At 42.5% G+C, this 22,131-nt stretch overlaps 1 protein-coding gene across 3 annotated transcripts in view; it reads left to right on the plus strand.

Moving 5' to 3' along the window:
- The window catches only part of LOC121002082 (MARVEL domain-containing protein 3-like), a 43,149-nt gene extending 30,499 nt beyond the window's left edge, over positions 1-12,650 (plus strand). For all 3 annotated transcript variants that reach the window (XM_040433380.1, XM_040433382.1, XM_040433383.1), the window contains exon 4: positions 11,878-12,650. In XM_040433380.1, coding sequence (XP_040289314.1) covers positions 11,878-12,578 — 701 coding nt within the window. In that variant the 3' untranslated portion in view covers positions 12,579-12,650. The remainder of the gene's footprint in view (positions 1-11,877) is intronic.
- The last annotated feature ends 9,481 nt before the right edge of the window (positions 12,651-22,131 follow it).

Consider the following 22,131-nt stretch of genomic DNA (forward strand, 5'->3'; position numbering starts at 1 on the left):
CCTAACCACAAGATCATAAGAGCTGCCTTGCTGCTGACTGGTTCGAATCCCAGACACATCAGGAGACTTTAGGAGACAGTAAGATTAGCTCACATTAGCGAGGGGGCCTGGTCAGCCGCTGCTGCTGTGAAGGGGTCCTGAACATTAAGACAAGAATCAATATTTAACTAACTTGAAAATAAACTGTCACACACGCTGCCGGGGCGCCGGGCCCCCTTGGCAGCCCGGGCCCCGAAGCAGCTGCTTCCCCTGCTTCCCCGGTAGTTACGCCACTGATTATGGTCTATGAGCTTCTGGTACTCTGCCTGCTGAGCCATGCCTCATGTTTGGCTTTACAGGCAGTTTGCCATGACAGACATGGGAAACCTCAACAGGCCCCAGGCTGTCATGGTGACTTATCCATTTCCCTCTGCCAATATTGACCATGGCATCTGATGGGTTAACTTACCATGAAATCATTGCCGATTCCCGGTCATTGTGGCTGGATGCCTGCTGTATTATACAACCCTTACCCATTATCAATCATGTACATGATAATGCATGAAGGGATTAAAATGTATTATTATTATTTCTAAACCTATGATTAATTGTTATACGTGCATATTAACTATAACAATATCCTCTTGTGTTTGAAAGATATATATATATATATATATATATATATATAGACGCACAGAGTAAGGGCCCTTCCACACGACCATATGCTGCGCCTCCTGAGCGCTTGCCGCTCTAAAGAATCTCCGGCTCAGTGCTGCGCAGCCTGCTGTGTCTGCTACTGCTGTTGTTAGTGTAGCGTGGCCGAGCTCTGTTCGGTCCACGGTACAGGCGCTTTTGTTTCCTGTACCCGGCCGGACTGACAGGAAGTGCTCACTTAGTGTGCACTTCCTTTCAGTCCGGCCGAGTACAAGAAACAAATGCTCCTGTACCGCGGACCGAACAGAGCTCGGCCACGCTACACTAGAGGTGACAAGGGAGGGGGGGTGTAAAATGAGAGTGACAAAGGGGGGGTGTGTAAAATGAGAGTGACAAGGGGGGGGGGTGTAAAATGAGAGTGACAAGGGGGGGGTGAAAATGAGAGTGACAAGGGGGGGGGGGTGAAAATGAGAGTGACAAGGGAGGGGTGTAAAATGAGAGTGACAAGGGGGGGTGTAAAATGAGAGTGACAAGGGGGGTGCAAAATGAGAGTGACAAGGGGGGGTGCAAAATGAGAGTGACAAGGGGGGGTAAAATGAGAGTGACAAGGGGGGGGTGCAAAATGAGAGTGACAAGGGGGGGGGTAAAATGAGAGTGACAAGGGGGGTAAAATGAGAGTGACAAGGGAGGGGGGTGTAAAATGAGAGTGACAAGGGGGGTGTAAAATGAGAATGACAAGGGAGGAGGGGGTGTAAAATGAGAGTGACAAGGGAGGAGGGGGTGTAAAATGAGAGTGACAAAGGGGGGGGTAAAATGAGAGTGACAAGGGGGGGTGTAAAATGAGAGTGACAAGGGGGGGTGTAAAATGAGAGTGACAAGAGGGGGGGTGCAAAATGAGAGTGACAAGGGGGGGGGGTAAAATGAGAGTGACAAGGGGGGAGGTAAAATGAGAGTGACAAGGGGGGGTAAAAATGAGAGTGACAAGGGGGGGTAAAATGAGAGTGACAAGGGAGGGGGGTGTAAAATGAGAGTGACAAGGGAGGAGGGGGGTGTAAAATGAGAGTGACAAGGGAGGAGGGGGTGTAAAATGAGAGTGACAAGGGAGGGGGGTAGAATGAGAGTGACAAGGGAGGGGGGGGGTAGAATGAGAGTGACAAGGAGGGGGGGAAGAGAGTTACAAGGGAGGGAGGGAGGAGGGGGTGTAAAATGAGAGTGACAAGGGAGGAGGGGGTGTAAAATGAGAGTGACAAGGGAGGGGGGGTAGAATGAGAGTGACAAGGGAGGGGGGGTAGAATGAGAGTGACAAGGAGGGGGGGGGTGTAAAATGAGAGTGACAAAGGGGGGGGTAAAATGAGAGTGACAAGGGGGGTGTAAAATGAGAGTGACAAGGGGGGTGTAAAATGAGAGTGACAAGGGGGGGTGTAAAATGAGAGTGACAAGGGGGGGTGTAAAATGAGAGTGACAAGGGGGGGTGTAAAATGAGAGTGACAAAGGGGGGGTGCAAAATGAGAGTGACAAGGGGGGGGGGGGTAAAATGAGAGTGACAAAGGGGGGTGCAAAATGAGAGTGACAAGGGGGGGTAAAATGAGAGTGACAAGGGGGGGGGGTTAAAATGAGAGTGACAAGGGGGGGGGTTAAAATGAGAGTGACAAGGGGGGGTAAAATGAGAGTGACAAGGGAGGGGGTTGTAAAATGAGAGTGACAAGGGAGGAGGGGGGGAGTGTAAAATGAGAGTGACAAGGGGGGTGTAAAATGAGAGTGACAAGGGAGGAGGGGGTGTAAAATGAGAGTGACAAGGGAGGGGGGGTAGAATGAGAGTGACAAGGAGGGGGGGTAGAATGAGAGTGACAGGAGGGGGGAAGAGAGTGACAAGGGAGGGAGGGAGGGGGGGAGAGTGACAAGGGAGGGGGGGGGCAGAGTGACAAGGAGGAGGGGGGAGAAGAGAGTGACAAGGGAGTCCCCAGAGCCAGACTGCAGCCAGAGACCAGATCATCTTATTGTCCTGGTGGTAAGTAGACAATGCAATATGTTTATTATGTAGAAGTAGAAAAATGAGGGGGCACTCTCAAAAGGGATCACTAGATAGATATAGTACAGATATTTATTAATATTGTAAGAACACACCCTTAAAAATCATTAAAACATACATAAACAAATATGCAAAACGTCACTGGTGATGATCCTAACACCAAACTCTAAGTATGAATTAGGGAATGCCAGCAAAATATTGCGATAATAATAGCAAGATGAATATCCCAATGAGAGTTCTGTTCGTGTACCACACTAGTGTAGGAGTAACACTGTGGCCAATGACGTTGAGGCAATAATGATACTGTCAGTAACGGCCCTGTGGCGCAGTCCTAATGGAGCGATGATGGTACTAATGTCCCTTTGTCCAATGTTCTGGACATACAGAGGTATGTGACAAGTTTGGAGACTGAACTCCAATTACTTACAGTCTCTCGTCGCTTGTGGTGTTCCGGTCTTACCCTTCCTGGCTGACTCTCCGCAGCGCTGATTTTCCAGGCGGCCGTACACTCACAGCGTCCCGCGTAGTGTACTCGGCCAAGACGTGGCGTCCCACGTGACTTGGCTGTCTAGGGTGCCGGCTGGACGCTGAACTGACGTCCCTGGTATGCGACTTGAGCTCCGGTTCTGTGCCGGAGAAGAATCTCGTATATCAATATCTTTAAGGTGAAGAGCTTTCTTGTTTTTTCCAGGAATCCACGCTCACTCTGTCTTTGCCAGACGCGTTTCAGGGTCATACACCCCTTTCCTCAGTGGCCAACTGAGTGAGTGGATTCTCACTCCTTATATGTGGGTTTTTGCCCTTCCCACAATCCCACTTTTCTGGGCTTCTCCTAATAAGTGGGATGGATTGCATTGTTGCTGGCTTGTATCACTATTCGCAGCATAAAACATATTTAAATGAAAGTTATAACCATAAATAACATCCCATATATTTATTAACAATAAAAACAGGTTCATGGAGAAGACTACACGGTCAAAATGACATTTTGGAGAAAACCGCATCAAAAACGCATCTAAAACGCAATCAGTGTGAACTGCTTTTTATGTGCGGTTCCAATATTTTAATGCTTTACAGGGTCCTGAGGTGAAGCCTATCCATGTATATTATTTTGGCATGTATCAATTGGTGGTTTTCTTGCCATATTCATTGATTATATTTAGGAGGAGCCTTCCAGTGGGGAGGGGAGATCACAGTGTCGATAGTCGGCAAACTGCGATGTCCCATCCCCACCGGACGACCCCCCAATATTCACAGAAACCCAAGCACCTCCATCTCGGCATTGAGGCCTCTGGGAACAATGGTGTCATATTCGAAGATTCTGCGGGATTCTTTACTTGACATGTGTGCAATATGGTTACCCCCTCTCCATAATTTCTTGACCCTTTCTATAGCCGTGAATTTAAGGCTAGCTGGGTCACAATTATGTTGAATTTTAAAATGTTTCGATAGGGAGTGTGTCTCTAAACCTTTTTTGATGTTTGCCACATGTTCCGCTACCCTCTTTTTAAGTGTTCTTTTGGTCCTACCTATGTATTGTTTCCTACATCCACATTCCAATAGGTATATGACGTCGGTTGAATCACAGGTTAAACATTCTTGTATTTCTAGACTGAAAGAGTTTACTGTGGATGCTACTGTAGTGTTTTTTTTGGGGAAACTTGAAATTTTACAATTCGCGCACCTGCCACACTTGAAAAACCCATTTATTGTCAGCCAATTGTTTTTCAATTGTTTCTGGTTATCTTTGTTGACTTTAACAGTTGGGGCTACTTTCCCTGCTAGGCTATTGGCCCTTGTGTATGTTATTTTTGGTGTATCACTCAAAAGAGGCCCAACTAGCTTATCGTTCAGCAGATGTCCCCAATGTTTTCGGATACTCCTTTCCACCACTCTATATTGGGAACTGAATGGGAGGATAATCCTTATTGTTTCATCTTGCGATTGTGGATTATCCTCCCATTCAGTTCCCAATATAGAGTGGTGGAAAGGAGTATCCGAAAACATTGGGGACATCTGCTGAACGATAAGCTAGTTGGGCCTCTTTTGAGTGATACACCAAAAATAGCATACACAAGGGCCAATAGCCTAGCAGGGAAAGTAGCCCCAACTGTTAAAGTCAACAAAGATAACCAGAAACAATTGAAAAACAATTGGCTGACAATAAATGGGTTTTTCAAGTGTGGCAGGTGCGCGAATTGTAAAATTACAAGTTTCCCCCAAAAAAACACTACAGTAGCATCCACAGTAAACTCTTTCAGTCTAGAAATACAAGAATGTTTAACCTGTGATTCAACCGACGTCATATACCTATTGGAATGTGGATGTAGGAAACAATACATAGGTAGGACCAAAAGAACACTTAAAAAGAGGGTAGCGGAACATGTGGCAAACATCAAAAAAGGTTTAGAGACACACTCCCTATCGAAACATTTTAAAATTCAACATAATTGTGACCCAACTAGCCTTAAATTCACGGCTATAGAAAGGGTCAAGAAATTATGGAGAGGGGGTAACCATATTGCACACATGTCAAGACAAGAATCCCGCAGAATCTTCGAATATGACACCATTGTTCCCAGAGGCCTCAATGCCGAGATGGAGGTGTTTGGGTTTCTGTGAATATTGGGGGGGTCGTCCGGTGGGGATGGACATCGCAGTTTGCCGACTATCGACACTGTGATCTCCCCTCCCCACTGGAAGGCTCCTCCTAAATATAATCAATGAATATGGCAAGAAAACCACCAATTGATACATGCCAAAATAATATACATGGATAGGCTTCACCTCAGGACCCTGTAAAGCATTAAAATATTGGAACCGCACATAAAACGCAGTTCACACTGATTGCGTTTTAGATGCGTTTTTGATGCGGTTTTCTCCAAAATGTCATTTTGACCGTGTAGTCTTCTCCATGAACCTGTTTTTATTGTTAATAAATATATGGGATGTTATTTATGGTTATAACTTTCATTTAAATATGTTTTATGCTGCGAATAGTGATACAAGCCAGCAACAATGCAATCCATCCCACTTATTAGGAGAAGCCCAGAAAAGTGGGATTGTGGGAAGGGCAAAAACCCACATATAAGGAGTGAGAATCCACTCACTCAGTTGGCCACTGAGGAAGGGGTGTATGACCCTGAAACGCGTCTGGCAAAGACAGAGTGAGCGTGGATTCCTGGAAAAAACAAGAAAGCTCTTCACCTTAAAGATATTGATATACGAGATTCTTCCCCGGCACAGAACCGGAGCTCAAGTCGCATACCAGTGACGTCAGTTCAGCGTCCAGCCGGCACCCTAGACAACCAGGTCACGTGGGACGCCACGTCTTGGCCGAGTACACTACGCGGGACGCTGTGAGTGTACGGCCGCCTGGAAAATCAGCGCTGCGGAGAGTCAGCCAGGAAGGGTAAGACCGGAACACCACAAGCGACGAGAGACTGTAAGTAATTGGAGTTCAGTCTCCAAACTTGTCACATACCTCTGTATGTCCAGAACATTGGACAAAGGGACATTAGTACCATCATCGCTCCATTAGGACTGCGCCACAGGGCCGTTACTGACAGTATCATTATTGCCTCAACGTCATTGGCCACAGTGTTACTCCTACACTAGTGTGGTACACAAACAGAACTCTCATTGGGATATTCATCTTGCTATTATTATCGCAATATTTTGCTGGCATTCCCTAATTCATACTTAGAGTTTGGTGTTAGGATCATCACCAGTGACGTTTTGCATATTTGTTTTATGTATGTTTTAATGATTTTTAAGGGTGTGTTCTTAAAATATTAATAAATATCTGTACTATATCTATCTAGTGATCCCTTTTGAGAGTGCCCCCTCATTTTTCTACTTCTGCTATTATCTCTCTTGGGTCCTGAGGGTAGGACCGGAGGGTGAGCACCTATGCATACCTAACGTGGGTGAGCCGCTGTACGTCTTACATGTTTATTATGTAATTGTTTAGTTATTAATACTACATTGGAAACTAATTGACCTCACATTTAGGGTCCATTCACACATCCGTGTGTGTTTTGCGGATCCACAAAACACGGACAGCGGCAATGTGCGTTCCACATTTTGCGGACCGCACATTGCCGGCACTAAGAGAATATGCCTATTCTTGTCCGCTATTGCGGACAAGAATAGGACATGTTCTATTTTTTTCAGGATCGGAATTGCGGATCCGGGTCCGCAATTCCGTTCCACAAAAAGGGACAGCTACAAGAAGCTAGATTAACCGTAAGGGAAACATAGCAGTTCTTTTAATTTAAAAGCTGAGAAAGGGGTGGAACATGTGATGTCATGATATGGGCAGATCATCTGATAAGGGGGGGGGAGCGGCGGCAATTTTTATCTTGCCTAGGGCGGCAAAAATCCTTGCACCGGCCCTGTGTGAGCGGGCCATATGTCCCGTCACGGCATTGATTGTGCGCACAGGAGCACACAGCTTCTCATGCACTCATATGATCTTATGATCAAAAATGTAAAAAAAAAAAAATGCATAAACCATAATGTAATGATTTGCAAAACAACAAAGCTTAAGAAACAGATGTTATCTAGTTATAAAAATATATAATAAAGTCAAAATTAGTCTATTCAAAGGTAATTTCCTACAAAATCATGCTTTATATTTTGCCAAATTGTTTTTGAACAAACAGAAAACTAGCAGAATAAAGCAAAGGAAAACCAATGAACAAAGGGACTATCAGAGGACAACATGATAGAATGAATCATAGTAACCCTTAAATGACTGGGAAATTTATATTTTTTTTATTTTTACTCCCAGCCCTCCCAAAGACATAACTTTTTTTATTTTTTCATTCACATAGCTGTATTAGTGCTTGTTTTTTCTGGGACAAGATGGACTTTCTAATGGGAAGCGGGAAAAAAATTCCAAATGGGGTGGTATTATAAAAAAAAAAAAAACACCATTCCACTAGAGTTTTATTAGGGGGGGTTTACACCATTTCCTGTGTGGTAAAACTGATCTGTTACTTTTATTCTCCAGGTTAGTATGATTACAGCGATACTACATATGTATAGTTTTTCTTGAGTTTTACTACTAAAAAAAAACAATTTTTTTTATTTTTATCGCCGTATTCTGACCCCTCTAACTTTTTTGTAGTTATGTGTACGGAGCTGTGTATGGACTCATTTTTTTGCCGGGCGATCAGTACTTTTCAGTGATACCTTTGGGGTGTGTATGACTTTATCACTTTTAATTTAATTTTTTGTGGGTGAAGCGACCAAAAAATGGCAAATCAGACATTTTGTCTTTTTTTTGTCCATTTTGCCATTTACCGTATGTGAAAAATATTTTTATATTTTAATAGTACAGGAATTTTCACAAGCGGCGATGCCCATGATGTGTATTTTTTTGTTTACATATTTTTATTTTCATTTTGGGAAAGGGAGGTGATTTGAATTTTTATATAAAAAAAAAATATGTAAACCTTTTTTTTTCCTTTATAGTTCCCATAGGGATCTATAACAAACAATCATTAGGTTTGCATTGCTAATGCACTGGAGTCAATGAGAATTTTACTATGTTCCTATGGAGCCCTGCTACAGGCAGGGGCTCCATAGAAACTAATATGCAGCTGCCTCCTGTCACACAGGAGGACAGGGCCTGCCGCATCCACACTCCACCAATCCCTGCTGGGGGAAGCCGGAGTACACCCGGAAGCACGTGCATCCAGATGCTGTGGTCACATTTTTAAATGCCCGGCCACTGATGTAAATTTACGTTGGGAGGTTGGGAAAGGGTTAAAGGTGTTGCTTCAGCAAATGGCATTTATCATGTAGTGAAAGTTAATACATGGAACTTTCTAATGTATTGTGATTGTCCATATTGCTTCCTTTGCTGGCTTGATTAATTTTTTCATTTCATACACTGCATTGTACACTGTTCGTTTCCAAAGGATTGTAGCCACCCTGAAATCCAGCAGCAGTGGCCGTGCTTGCACACAATAGGAAAAAGCGCCGGGCTCTTTGTTGGCTGGGGCCGTGGGAGCGTGCATGCTCAGCAGCTACAGTTACGGCCACTTTGTATCTGTGCTGCAGTGGTGGTCGTAACACCTGGAAAGGAGAAGTGTATAATGTAATAGAAAAATGAATCATGCCAGCAAAGGAGGCAATATGGACAATCACAATACATTAGTAAGTGTCTTGTATTTACTTTGTCTACATCATAAATGCCATTTTCTACAGTGAGACAACCCCTTTGTGCTTGTCGTACTAACATATGGAAATGCTGGAATATAAAAGAGCTTTTTTTTAATTATTATTATTATTATTACTATAATGGTATGTGTGACTTCAACAATTACATGACAGCAACAGGAATGCAAGATAAATTAGAAAGATACAATATTTCCTATTTATTAACATTATTCTAGCAAAATGAATTCATTATTCTAGCAAAAATTAATGTAGCGATAAGCTTTGCATCTATAATTCCACTTAAAGAGCATCTGTCAGCACAATTAACCCTATTAAACCATACCCATTTCTTAGTAGGGTTGATCATACTGTTTAAAAGGATACTTTTGTTATCTCGGTAGGTAGAACAGTTTCTGAGATATCTGAGATATGAGCTGGTTCAAGCACCAAGAAGCAGGCTGGAGCTCTTTAGACCTCCACTTTTGTAACACCTCTCTGCTCTGGGCACCCCCTGTCCCCTTTTGCGTAGGCACAAGAATACAGGGCTAAATGAGATGTCTAGCCTGTCAATCAAGGAGGATGTGGGGAGTGCCCAGAGCAGTATCCTAATGGAATATGCTTAGCTTCAGTTAGACTCATGTTATATTTGCGTCTGCAAATACACAGTCGAGTCTCGTTATTATGACCACCAGCTAATATCCCGAGTAACTTCTTTGTGCAGCACGAACAGCAGATAGACAGGCAAAAGTGAATCAATAAGGTTCTGGTAGGTTGTCACAAGTATCTGAAGTCACGCTGCCTTCAGTGCATCCCACAGCTGCTGGAGGGTACGTGGAGAGGATCCATAGAGTGAACACGACGATCGAGGTGGTCGCACAGATGCTCAGTTGGGTTCAAATCTGGAGAATTAGGGGGCCAGGGTAGTATTTCGAAGTCTTGGTCATGCCAACCAATATCGTGTATTTCTAGTGTGACATGTTGCATTGTCATGCTGGAATATCCCATCTGCTCCAGTGAAGACAATCAGAAGTATGGGTGAATGTGATCTGTAAGGATGGATTCATGCTCAAATCGGTCAAGAGTGCCTTCCACATGGATGAGTGGGCCCATAGAATGCCATGAAAACATTCCCTAGACCAGGGATGGGCAAACTGCGGCTCGCCAGCTGTTGTAAAACTACAACTCCCAGTATGCCCTGTCTGCCTACAGCTATCAGCCTACAGCAGGGCATGATGGGAATTGTAGTTTTACAACAGCTGGAGAGCCGCCCATCACTGCCCTATACCATAGCACTGTCACCATCTGCTTGTGTTCTTCCAGCAATGGTTGAAGGGTGTTTTTTTTCTCTGATGTTACTCACCTGACACGCCAGCATCCATCAGTGGAGGTCCAATTCTAATACTGCCATGAAAATCGAAGCCTTTTCTGCAGATGCAACTTCGTTAGCAGAGCTGCAGTGACCTTCTATCTGCTTTGGAGGGTTCTATACGAGTGTGTTCCTTGTGAGGATAACTCTCCGTGTGAGAGAGGGATCATGCATTCTGGACTTACAGAAGCGCACAGCATTATCAAGATTGTTTGAACTTTCTGTAACAGAATTATACTGACATAAAGTTGCTAGACCACACAATCCTTCTCTAACACAGAACGTGATTAGGGACATGCTCGTGTGAAAGAGTCCTACTGTTGTTTTAACATGTCTGGGAGCCCCCTGGTTCATTATGACAGTGAGCTGCTCCACTGTAGTGTGTCAGTCTACCCTCACGCACATTCGTAGCCGTAGTTCACCTCTAACATCGAGGGCACATGGTGCTCCACAGTTTCCATGACGCTTATTCGCAATAGTGCCATTGTCCACTGGCAAAACTCTTATCACAGCAGCACATGAACAGTTTACAAACTGCGAACTGCTCAAACGCCCTTGGCCCAATAATCATCCCTTTTTACAACTCTGATAAATTGCCCCTTTTACCCATGGCAGCAATGAGGGATATGTGTGTAGACAGTCTAGCACACCTTACATACCCACCAAGCCAGCTCACGACAAGTGACTTCCTTCATTAGCTACGCGCGGCCAATGTCGAAAGTAGGAAGTGGTCGTCATAATGTGTCTCGCCTCGACCTGTAGGTTGACTTTTGAGCCAAGAAAGGGGTCACACTATCCAGGTGTGAAATACAACCTGCCTGTATCATATTCAAAACCAAATAAGGATAGATAAGGAATTGTGTGGCCTACACAAACAAGGGAATTAGTTTTGTAAAGAAACAGGTAAAATGAAAAAAAATATACAAAAAAAATTAAAGATTTCAATAGCATTTTTATTACATGGCTAGGTTCTGGCAATAATGCAAGACAGAAGCTAGAATGATGAAAGCCATAATGGAAACCTGAGAGACCCCTTTATAGTCAACAGGGTCTGTTGGACATCGTTGGTGTCCATCATATAACAGACTCTGTGATCCTTCCATAGCGTTGAACCTAGCCATAACTGGACCCCAAGATTAGATTTCATTTTTCAATATTATTACAAATATTTGCTTTAGTATTACTTTACCTTTATACAGGTGAAACTCGAAAAATTAGAATATCGTGCAAAAGTCCATTTATTTCAGTAATGCAAATTAAAAGGAATTGCATTAATGCAGCTTAAAATTAGAATTTTGTGAAAAGTTTCAATATTCTAGGCTCAAAGTGTCACACTCTAGTCCGATAATTAATCCATACCCCCTGAGCAAAGGGTACCTCAAAATTGAGACTTTGGGGTTTTATAAGCTATAAGCCATAATCATCAAAATTATACCAAATAAAAGCTTGAAATATCTCGCTTTGCATGTAATGAGTCCATATCATATGTTAGCTTCACCTTTTAAGTTGCATTACTGAAATAAATGAACTTTGCACGATATTCTAATTTTTCGAGTTTCACCTGTACGTTTAACCATTTACTGCATACACTAGTACTTATTTAGAGTTCCATAGATTTTTACAATATATTGCCTAATTCTAGCTTTTTAATTGGCTCCAATGCTTCAATTTTTCACAGGTCTATTGCAGATGGTGGAGATTCTCATAAACCTGCTGGTCTTGATATGTGCCGTTGCCACTGAAAGTGCATCAGCCGGCTTTTCGAGCCTTGGGGCATTTAGCAGTGCTTATTATTACAGTATGGGTTATAGCATGAGTGGATTTCAGGGGGATGAAGTGGATCAGGTGGCGCAGTTAGATATACAGTACCACCGGATGAAGCTTCCTACTATTTATGTTGCTGTTGCCATCAGTCTTCTGCTGTTAACTCTAACACTGTCATGCATGGCAGCCAGTTGCATGTCTGGCGCTGCTCAAAACAGGAAGCTTTTGCTGGCTGAGGGGGTGTTCAATGTGTTGTCTGCTGTCACATATATCATATTTATTGCTCTCTATATGCACTTTATCAGACAGAGCAATGCTACAGAGGTGTGTAAGCGACGAGAGTCTCTTTACAATCGCCATGGCTATAACTCTGTGACCTGTGATTTCATGGGTACAGAGATGGCGGTGTGTGTGTTTTCTGTGGTACTGGTTGTGCTGTACATTTCCAGTGCAGTGATTGTTGGCTTTATGTTGAGAGCAATTAAAATGAATGCCAACACCCCAAATCCACAGTCATTAAACACAGAAGAACAAAAAGAATCAGAGATGCAAAATCTCACAAGTGAGAGCAAAAATAAAATGCAAGAGAACATCACTAGTGGACTTTTCATTTAGTCTTATTTTTAACTTCTGTCTACGCTACCTGCAGTGAATAGCTCTAATTTAACTGTGATAATCAACTTCTTAGCGCATGTAAAAATCAGGATTAACCCCAAATGACCAGACATACTCCCTGATGGGTTTGATTCTGCTAATTTAAAATCTGTAGCGCTGTTCCAGAGAAAAAAGGTTGTATTCAATATGCAACTTAGGACTTCAGTGGGCCCTAAATCCTCGGAGCACCTCTTTTATTCCACGCCTGCTTCCTCTGTCTAGACTGACATGTCCAGGCACAATCATTGTCCTCCTGCCTGATTCTGTAATTCGCCACATGCACCATAGATTCTGCAATCGGCACAGTAATCATCTCAGTAGCGGAAAACACAAAAGAGATATAGATGCTATGCCATCATCAGCTGCTATAGTATGTAAGATACAGAATATCACATCATCAGATACAGTATACCACAATGATATATTGTTAGTACAAGGTAGAAGAAACTGAAGTGTTTAAGGATTTTGGTTCATTTTAATTCACATTTTGCATTAATGGAATATATGGTTTCTGTAATCCAAGTAAAAAGTCACCCAGATGAACCAGGTAGACATGGGTGGCTATTGATCAGCTCTTTTAGGTAGTTTTGTATTTATATACCTCAGCTCTAATGCACAATCTGTAGTGTTTATCTGAACCCAATATTTTCACTCTTGAATATGTAAGCTATATGTTTTTATTTTCCTAAATTGTATTGCAGCCATTCTTTTGATATGTTTTGTTTCTAAATATATTTCAATTGTATTTCTCTGAGAGTGTTTTTTTTTTCTTATTGCAATTTGTAACTTGTTTTATTAAAATATTGTAAGGCTGGTCCCAGTTGTCCTTATTTCCATGAATATAGCAATGAAAGTGTAGTCCTGTATAAATCACTACACACATAAATATTGTGGTAGCAATAGTGATGACCTCACAATTGATGACCTATCCTCTGGATAGGTCATCAGTATCTTATCGGTGGGGGTCTGACATCGAGGCTGATCCACTGTTTGAGAAGGCACCGGCCAGTGGTGGATTGGCCATAAACTCTACAGGGAAACTTCCCGGTGGGTCGATGCTCATGGGGCTGCCTGAGCCCTCATTTTGGCCAACCAATGGCAGTCTATTGAGATGCACTGTGGCATTTGGTCTGTTGGGGTGGTATAACATGACGTAACATGGTGTTGCTGGCCATGCCTTCTGTCAATTTGGACCCAACTAGAAAATGGGGCCATTTTAGTTTCTTTCCAAGGCCACTTTACATTCCCAGTCTGCCCATAGCACCGGCGCTCGCAGCTTTGCTTAGGCCATGTGACATCATGTTCATCAGTTACACGATGTAGGCGCAGCAGTGAATGGAGCTGAGAGAAGGCCGCACTGCTACAGCAGACATCGGTGCTCGATGTCGGACCCCCACAATCAGATACTGATGACCTATTCAGGGATCTTTCACATCAGCGTTTGTTATTTCTTATATTCTTCTTTGTTATAGGAGCAGAACAATGAAAATAATGAAAATGGCAAATTTGGCACAAAACTAAAGCAAACAAAGCCGAACAGACCCCATTGACTATAATGGGATCTGTTCGGTTTCCGTTCAGAAGAACAATTTTTTAGCTAAGAAAAAAATGCTTGTACTGTTCTGAGATACAGCCTGTATTATCATCCAGAGCTGCAGAGACCGTTCTGGTGGCTGTTACTGGACGCAATGTGACAGTTTTTTTTTTATACTAAATGATTATTGTACAATGCCCTGGTGTAAGCACTATAATTTCCAGAATGCGAATCACTTCAGAAGACACGGCTAAAGTGTTGTCATTGTATATCTGGACTATGAGATCTTATTCACACAGTGTTTGGTCAGTGATATCCATTAGTGATTGTTGGACAAACCAGTTGTTGGTCAAAAACACAGACGATGTAGAAATCTTTCATTTTATCTTATGTCGTAATAGGTTCCACTTTTGGTTTTGGCTCACATCATTGATAAAAGAGACACTGACCACACACTGACAATGTGAGCACCCGTGGTCGTGATGCGGCCCGCAAAATGCGGGCCGCAATGCCCCGAACACCGTTCGTGGGGCAGCCGCAACGGATCACGGACCCATTTACTATAATGGGTGTGCAATCGGCCGTTCCGCAAAAATATAGACATGTTCTATCTTTTTGCGGAACGGAAGTACGGCATGAAACCCCATGGAAGCACTCTGTAGTGCTTCCGTTCCGCACCATTCCACATCTCCGGATTTGTGGACCCATTGAAGTGAGTGGGTCCGCATCCGCCATGCGGAATGCACACGGAACGGTGCCTGTGTATTGCAGATCGCAAATGCGGTCCTCAATACGGCCACGGAGCGCACACACGTTCGTGTGCAGGAGGCCTAAGGCTTAATACAGGCTCCTGCAGTGAACTTGGACTGGGGGGGGGGGGGCGTTAAATGGAGATCCAGGAGAAAACATCCCGCTCAAAAGACACTTCCATCAGAAAGGGTTATTTTTTAACTCAATATTCAGAAAACCTATATTTTTTATAATTGTTGGCTGTTATAAAATATCATTGAAAATTGTCCTTCTGTTAAAGTCCACTCAGAGATAAAACTCCTATATAGTTAGTGAACTCATTGCCAACATACTGCTGCTAGGGGATAACTGTTAGATTAGGGGGGGTCCTACCGCTGAGACCCCCACTCGAACGGGGGCGCCTTACCTCCTGCACCCCCCCTGAAATAAACGAAGAGACAGGTTTCACATTCATTTCTATGGGAATTATGGAGATAGCTGAGTGCTGTACCCACCTATCTCCAGAACTCACTGCCATAGAAATTAATAGAGCAGATGTGTGCATGTGTGGACCCCCATCGATCTAGCAGTCATCACCTATCCTGTGGATAAGGGATAACTTCTACCAACTGGAATACCCCTTTAACTAGTCAAGACAGCATACATGGGGTGACTTAAAAAATAATATCCACAAAACGATCCACCCATTTAATATGGGCTGTTAATATGTAATAAAAAATGTTCATGGCAGTATTCCTTTTAAATACTAAAATTCTTTCTCTAGCCCCTAGGAGTAGTTCACAGCATTTATTATTGAATTCAATGTGAGCTGTTTAACCCCTTAAGGATCCTTGCCGCACATGTACGTCACAGCTGGACGTGACTTAACAACCAGCGACGTACATGTACGGCAGGCTGATCGGGTGGGCACAGGAGCTGCGCCTGCCCGATCAGCGGCACGGACCCAGCAGTGACTAACAGGCGGGTACCTGCTGCATACGCCTGCATCGGTGAAGAGTACCAATCAAACCGTCATCTCATCCCGCAAAAAAAAAGACCCTACCTAAGACAATCGCCCAAAAATTAAAAAAAAGCTATGGCACTCAGAATATGCTTTCATAAATGCATTTATTGTGTAAAACATAAATAAATAAATTAGACATATTAGGTATTGGCGCATTTGTAACGACCTGTTGTATAAAAATATCACATGACCTAACCCTCAGGTGAACACCGTAAAAAAAAAATTAAACTGTCAAAAAAGCAATTTTTTGTCACCTTGTATCACAAAAAGTGTAATATCAAGCGATCAAAAAGTCATATGCACCCTAAAATAGTACCAATCAAACCGTCATCTCATACCAAAAAAAATGAGCCCCTACATAAGACAGTCGCCCAAAAAATCAAAAAAACTATGGCTTTCAGAATATGGAGACACTAAAAAATTTTTGTTTTTTCAAAAATGCTTTATTATGTAAAACTGAAACAAACAACCAAAAAAAGTCATATTTAATATTGTCACGTCCATAACAAACTGGTCTATAAAATAGCACATGATCTAACCTGAACATTGTAAAAAAACAAAAATAAAAACGGTGACAAAACAGCTACCTTACCTCACAAAAAGTGTAATATAGAGCAGCAATAATCATACAGTGGATTTAAAAAGTCTACACACCCCTGTTAAATTGTCAGGTTTCTGTGATGTTAAAAAATGAGACCAAGATAAATCATTTCAGAACTTTTTCCACCTTTTAATGTGACCCATAATCTGTACAACTCAATTGAAAAACAACTGAAATCTTTTAGGTAGAGGGAATAAAAAATATAAAAATAAGATAATATGGTTGCATAAGTGTGCACACCCTTAAACTAATACTTTGTTGAAGCACCTTTTGATTTTATTAAAGCACTCAGCCTTTTGGGTATGAGTCTATCAGCATGGCACATTTTGACTTGGCAAGATTCGCCTACTTTTCTTGGCAAAAACACTCCAAATCTGTCAGATTGCGAGGGCATCTCCTGTGCACAGCCCTCTTCAGATCAACCCCACAGATTTTCAATCGGATTCAGGTCTGGGCTCTGGCTGGCCATTCCAAAACGTTAATCTTCTTCTGGTGAAGCCATTCCTTTGTTGAGAAGCCTGAAGGTTTTGTGCCTATATTGACTGGTATTTGGAACTGTTCACAATTCCCTCTAGCTTAACTAAGGCCCCAGTTCCAGCTGAAGAAAAACAGCCCCTTGGCATGATGCTGCCACCACCATGATTCACTGTGGGTATGGTGTTCTTATGGTGATGTTGCAGTGTTGTTTTTGCGCCAAACATATCTTTTAGAATTATGGCCAAAAATTTCAACCTTGGTTTCATCATTCCATAACACCTTTTCCCACATGCTTTTGGGAGACTTCAGATGTGTTTTTGCAAAATGTAGCCTGGCTTGGATGTTTTTCTTCGTAAGAAAAGGCTTTTGTCTTGCCACTCTACCCCATAGCCCAGACATATGAAGAATACGGCAGATTGTTGTCACATGTACCACACAGCCAGTACTTGCCAGATATTCCTGCCGCTCCTTTAATGTTGCTGTAGGCCTCTTGGTAGCCTCCAGACCAGTTTTCTTCCCGTCTTTTCATCAATTTTGGAGGGACGTCCAGTTCTTGGTAATGTCACTGTTGTGCCATATTTTCTCCACTTGATGATGACTGTCTTCACTGTGTTCCATGGTATATCTAATGCCTTGGAAATTCTTTTGTACCCTTCTCCTGACTGATACCTTTTAACAATGAGATCCCTCTGATGCTTTGGAAGCTCTCTGTGGACCATGGCTTTTGATGTGGGATGCGACTAAGAAAATTTCAGGAAAGACCAACTAGAGCAGCTGAACTTTATTGGGGTTAATCAGAGGCACTTTAGATTATGGCAGGGGTATGCTGACTCCTATTTAACATGATTTTGAATGTGATTGCTTAATTCTGAACACAGCTACATCCCCAGTATAAGGGGTGTGCACACTTATGCAATCATATTATTATTTTTTTGTTTTGTTTTCTTCCCTCTACCTAAAAGATTTCAGTTTGTTTTTCAATTGAGTGGTACAGTTTATAGGTCACATTAAAGGTGGAAAAAGTTCTGAAATGATTTATCTGTGTCTCATTTTTTTTTTACATCACAGAAAGCTGACATTTTTACAGGGGTGTGTAGACTTTTTATATCCACTGTATGTATGTATATATATACTGTAGAATTGTGCTCAAATGTGGACCTAATGTATAACCTTGGATTGAGATTTCCTTCTGTAGGCCTCTCTTACTCCTGGGTGCTTTGTGTTGCTGATACTATTATTTTGATGCCTTAAAGGGAATCTGTCACCAGTTTTATGGTGTCTTAAGGGCAACATAAACAAGTGACAGATGCCCTTGGCAAAATACTGGGTCACTTTCTTTAATATTTCAGCAATGACCCTGACTTAAATGAGGTACAAGTAACATAATCTTTTACTAATAGACAAAACGCCAACAATACCTATTTTCACATTGTCTGTTAATGTGTGCTTCTTAAAACTTCACTTTTATTTTTAATTTAAATATAAAAGGAACTGTGCTTGAAAAACCTAGTGATACTATCACTGATCCTGCATATTGCTTCAGTATCTACCGTATGTAGATTCTGGTTATGGACAATTATTACCTCTGAAGACGGCAGGGCTCTGGCGAAATATGTCGGGGGGCAATGTCTGTGGCCCTGATTTAGCATACCTAACTCCAGAATTCTGACTTTTGAGACTTTTTTTGCACTCGCTTGTGCAAAATGTATGCGATTGAGAAAAAATTTGCGACTTTTTGCATGTGTACACCACTCACTCCAGTTTTGCAATATGGGTGGAAAAGTGGGTGTGGTTAGTTTTATCATTGAGATTTTTTTTTCTAAGTCGCAATCTCACTCCAGGAGGAGGGTAGAGTAGGAAAAGTGGAGGAACTTCTCTAGGCAGAAGTGTTAGGTAAAGGACAAGCCAAATTTATCAAACAACATGTGACATTTGATAAATGTGGCACAAAGTACTCCAACACAGAGTGAAGCAAAACTCCCCTCTGCATGTTTATGGTGACTCATCGCTAGGTTAATAGTAAAAGAAAGCAGTATACTAGAGATACAAGGGAGAAATACAGGCGGTTGTGCACCGCCGCAGGAATCTCCATACGGAAGATGTCTTTTATTAGTAAAAGACTTCCTTTAACTGACCCAGCGTTTTGCCAAAATCTTGTATTGAACAGCTCCAGTGCATAATGAGGAGTCCCCATATTCATGAGCTCATGGCCTTACCCGCCCACCTGCTGCTGATTCAAATGAAAAAAAAAACTGCCGATCAGAGGCAGGTGGGCGGGGAGAGCCATGAGATCATGAATTTATGGACTCGTTGGCATGTAATGTAGCTTTGCATTTAAAGGGAACCTGTCATCAACTTTATGCTGCCCATGCTAACGGCAGAATAAAGTAGAGGACAGGTGAGATGATTTCAGCGGTCTGTCTTTTTTAAGTTAAAAGTAAGTGGTTGCCGAGAACCAACATCACAATCATTGCAGACTGGGCCTGGAAAAGAGTCACGGCCACCTGAGAAGAGTCATGGTTATCCATGAATTCCTGCTCCCCCGGCCCACCTGCTGATGACTGACAGGCTTCTACCTCGTTTTCTCCCTTTCTCTCTAGGAGAAAACTGCCAATCATCAGCAGATGGGTGAGAGAGCAGGAGATTATGAATAACCAGGACTCTTCTCAGGTAGATTTGACTCTTTCAAGTCCTGGGCTGCAATGATTATGATGCTGGTTCTCAGCAACCACTTACTTTTAGCTTATAAATGACACACTGCTGAAATCAGCATTTCTGTCACTATTTTATGCTGCCCACAGAGAGGTCAGCAAAATTTGATGACAGGTTCCCTTTAAAAGTGAGGGCAGCAGAAAACTGGTGACTGATTCCCTTTTAAGGTTTAAGAATAAAAAAAAAATTAAAAGCAGAAAACGAGATAAGAATCCACAAACAGGTTTAACAAGTTGAAAAGTTTATTTTTCTACTGAACATTTTGCTTTCTCAGCATTGTTATAATTTTTTTTAATAACAGACTCTGCTATAGCGCTTGTGAATGCAGAGTACAAAGATATGAGCTGAATACCTATCAAAAATAAGTGCCCAAATTAACACCAAAATATAAACCACATGTGCTAAAAAATCCAAGACACCTATATGGGAAAACCCAAGCACACTGTATACACAAATCTACGCTGTAGTATTCCAAAATATATCTTTATTTGTTTATTTACATCTGAACCTATTTTGGCACACTTGTGGTTTGGGTCTGTCATTGCCATTTCATTCATGTCATTTTATAACTTTAATAAAGATATATTTTGGATTACTACAGTGTAGATTTGTGTATACAGTGTGCTTGGGTTTTCCCATATAGGTGTCAAAGATATGAGCTGGTAGACTAAATCTCATTTAATAATGGTGTGTGATGCTTGAACCTCTGTCTCTTCAGAAAATGCTCATTGAGATGAGCCATGACAGTTACACTATATGGAAAAGGTATGACCCGCACCTATCCGTCATTGGTGGCATATCCTAGCAATATGCCACCAACGTGGGAAATGGGCCAACCCCTTAAGAAACTCTATTGGACTATAGTATAAGAGGGCTTACGTACTATTTTGGATGAGTGGATAGCCACTAGTCGAATGTCTGTTGTCAGCACTCGTGTCATGTTTGACACAAGAATTGTGCTGTATATGTAGCATAAAGCAACTGGTTTCTACTTTTGTCCTTGACAATTTGGTTTTATTGTAACTGGTAGTTTTAATTATTTATTCCTACATTAACTTATTCATACATTAGCCATCAATGTAATTCAATACCAATAAGATGGAAGCCTTAATTATTCTACTGCCAGCGTCTCAACCAGTCTGCACCCTTAGGGCGGCCAGTTTTTAATGATAACCATCCTCATCTTTTGTTGGCTTTATTTCTTCCAAATCATCTTTCAAAGTCTCCATGTCCTAGAAAAGTCAGCAAGCTATAGAGAGAGAAGGAGCTGGATGTTCCTGATGACACATTCTCATCGATATTAGATGATGTGGAAAAGGAGGAAAAGCAGATGGCAGAAGAAGGGTTCCCACCTGTAGGGCAGGAGAGCGCCGGGGCTGGAGAAATGGATACAGCCCCTGTTTAAAGGTCATTAAAGGTGCACCCCGACCATTAACAATGAAGAAGGACTATACAGTGCAGTCTTTATTATTAAATAAAATGCAGCTGCAGGCTAATGGGCCGTGCGGTTCTTCAATGCACCATGGCCACAACCCGCCCCCAGCACGGCCGCTCCATGCGGCCGTACCATGAGGCATAGTGACTTGGGTATACATGTTTTATAGCGATTCGTTATTCGTTATGAATTAATTTATAACAAGTCAAATTCCTTGTGGAACTTCAGCGAAGCTGCCAAATCAAATTTTTCTAACTTTGCTCATCTCAAATAGGAGCCAATAAATAATATTCCCCCTCCTTCATCAGATCAAAAAGGATTTACCCTAATTTCTGCCAGCCACAACCAGCTACTGACGTTACTTTTGGTGGCCGTATTGACTAGCTGTTGGTGTACCAAGATTTGTACATCCAAAAATTTCTGGACAGTCTATAAAAATAAGTGACTTTTTTCCTGTCTGTGAAAAAAAATGATGTATGTAAATATTTTTTAGGCTGCTGGTACTTGACTAGATTATTTTGGTGGCAGGGGTGTCGGGCGGCGCCACCTCCTAGCTAATTTATTCACTTCACTTGCCTCTGTGTAATCTTGCAAGGCGCACTGGCAGAGGCATCGTCATGCGAAGTGCACATGCGCCGTCTTCCAGCGCACCAGTTCGACGATGCCTCTGCCAGTGCGCTGTGCGAGATTACACAGAGGCAAGTGACGTGAAATAAATTAGCTAGGAGGCGGCATGGGCGGGGAGGGGATCTGTGGATGACACTCACAGGGGATCTGTGGTGGATGACACTCACGGGGGATCTGTGGTGGATGACACTCACGGGGGATCTGTGGTGGATGACACTCACGGGGGATCTGTGGTGGATGACACTCACGGGGGATCTGTGGTGGATGACACTCACGGGGGATCTGTGGTGGATGACACTCACGGGGGATCTGTGGTGGATGACACTTATGGGGAATCTGTGGATGACACTTAGGGGGATCGGTGGATGACACTTA

This window comes from Bufo bufo, chromosome 5 (assembly GCF_905171765.1).
Source record: "Bufo bufo chromosome 5, aBufBuf1.1, whole genome shotgun sequence".
NCBI lineage: Eukaryota > Metazoa > Chordata > Amphibia > Anura > Bufonidae > Bufo > Bufo bufo.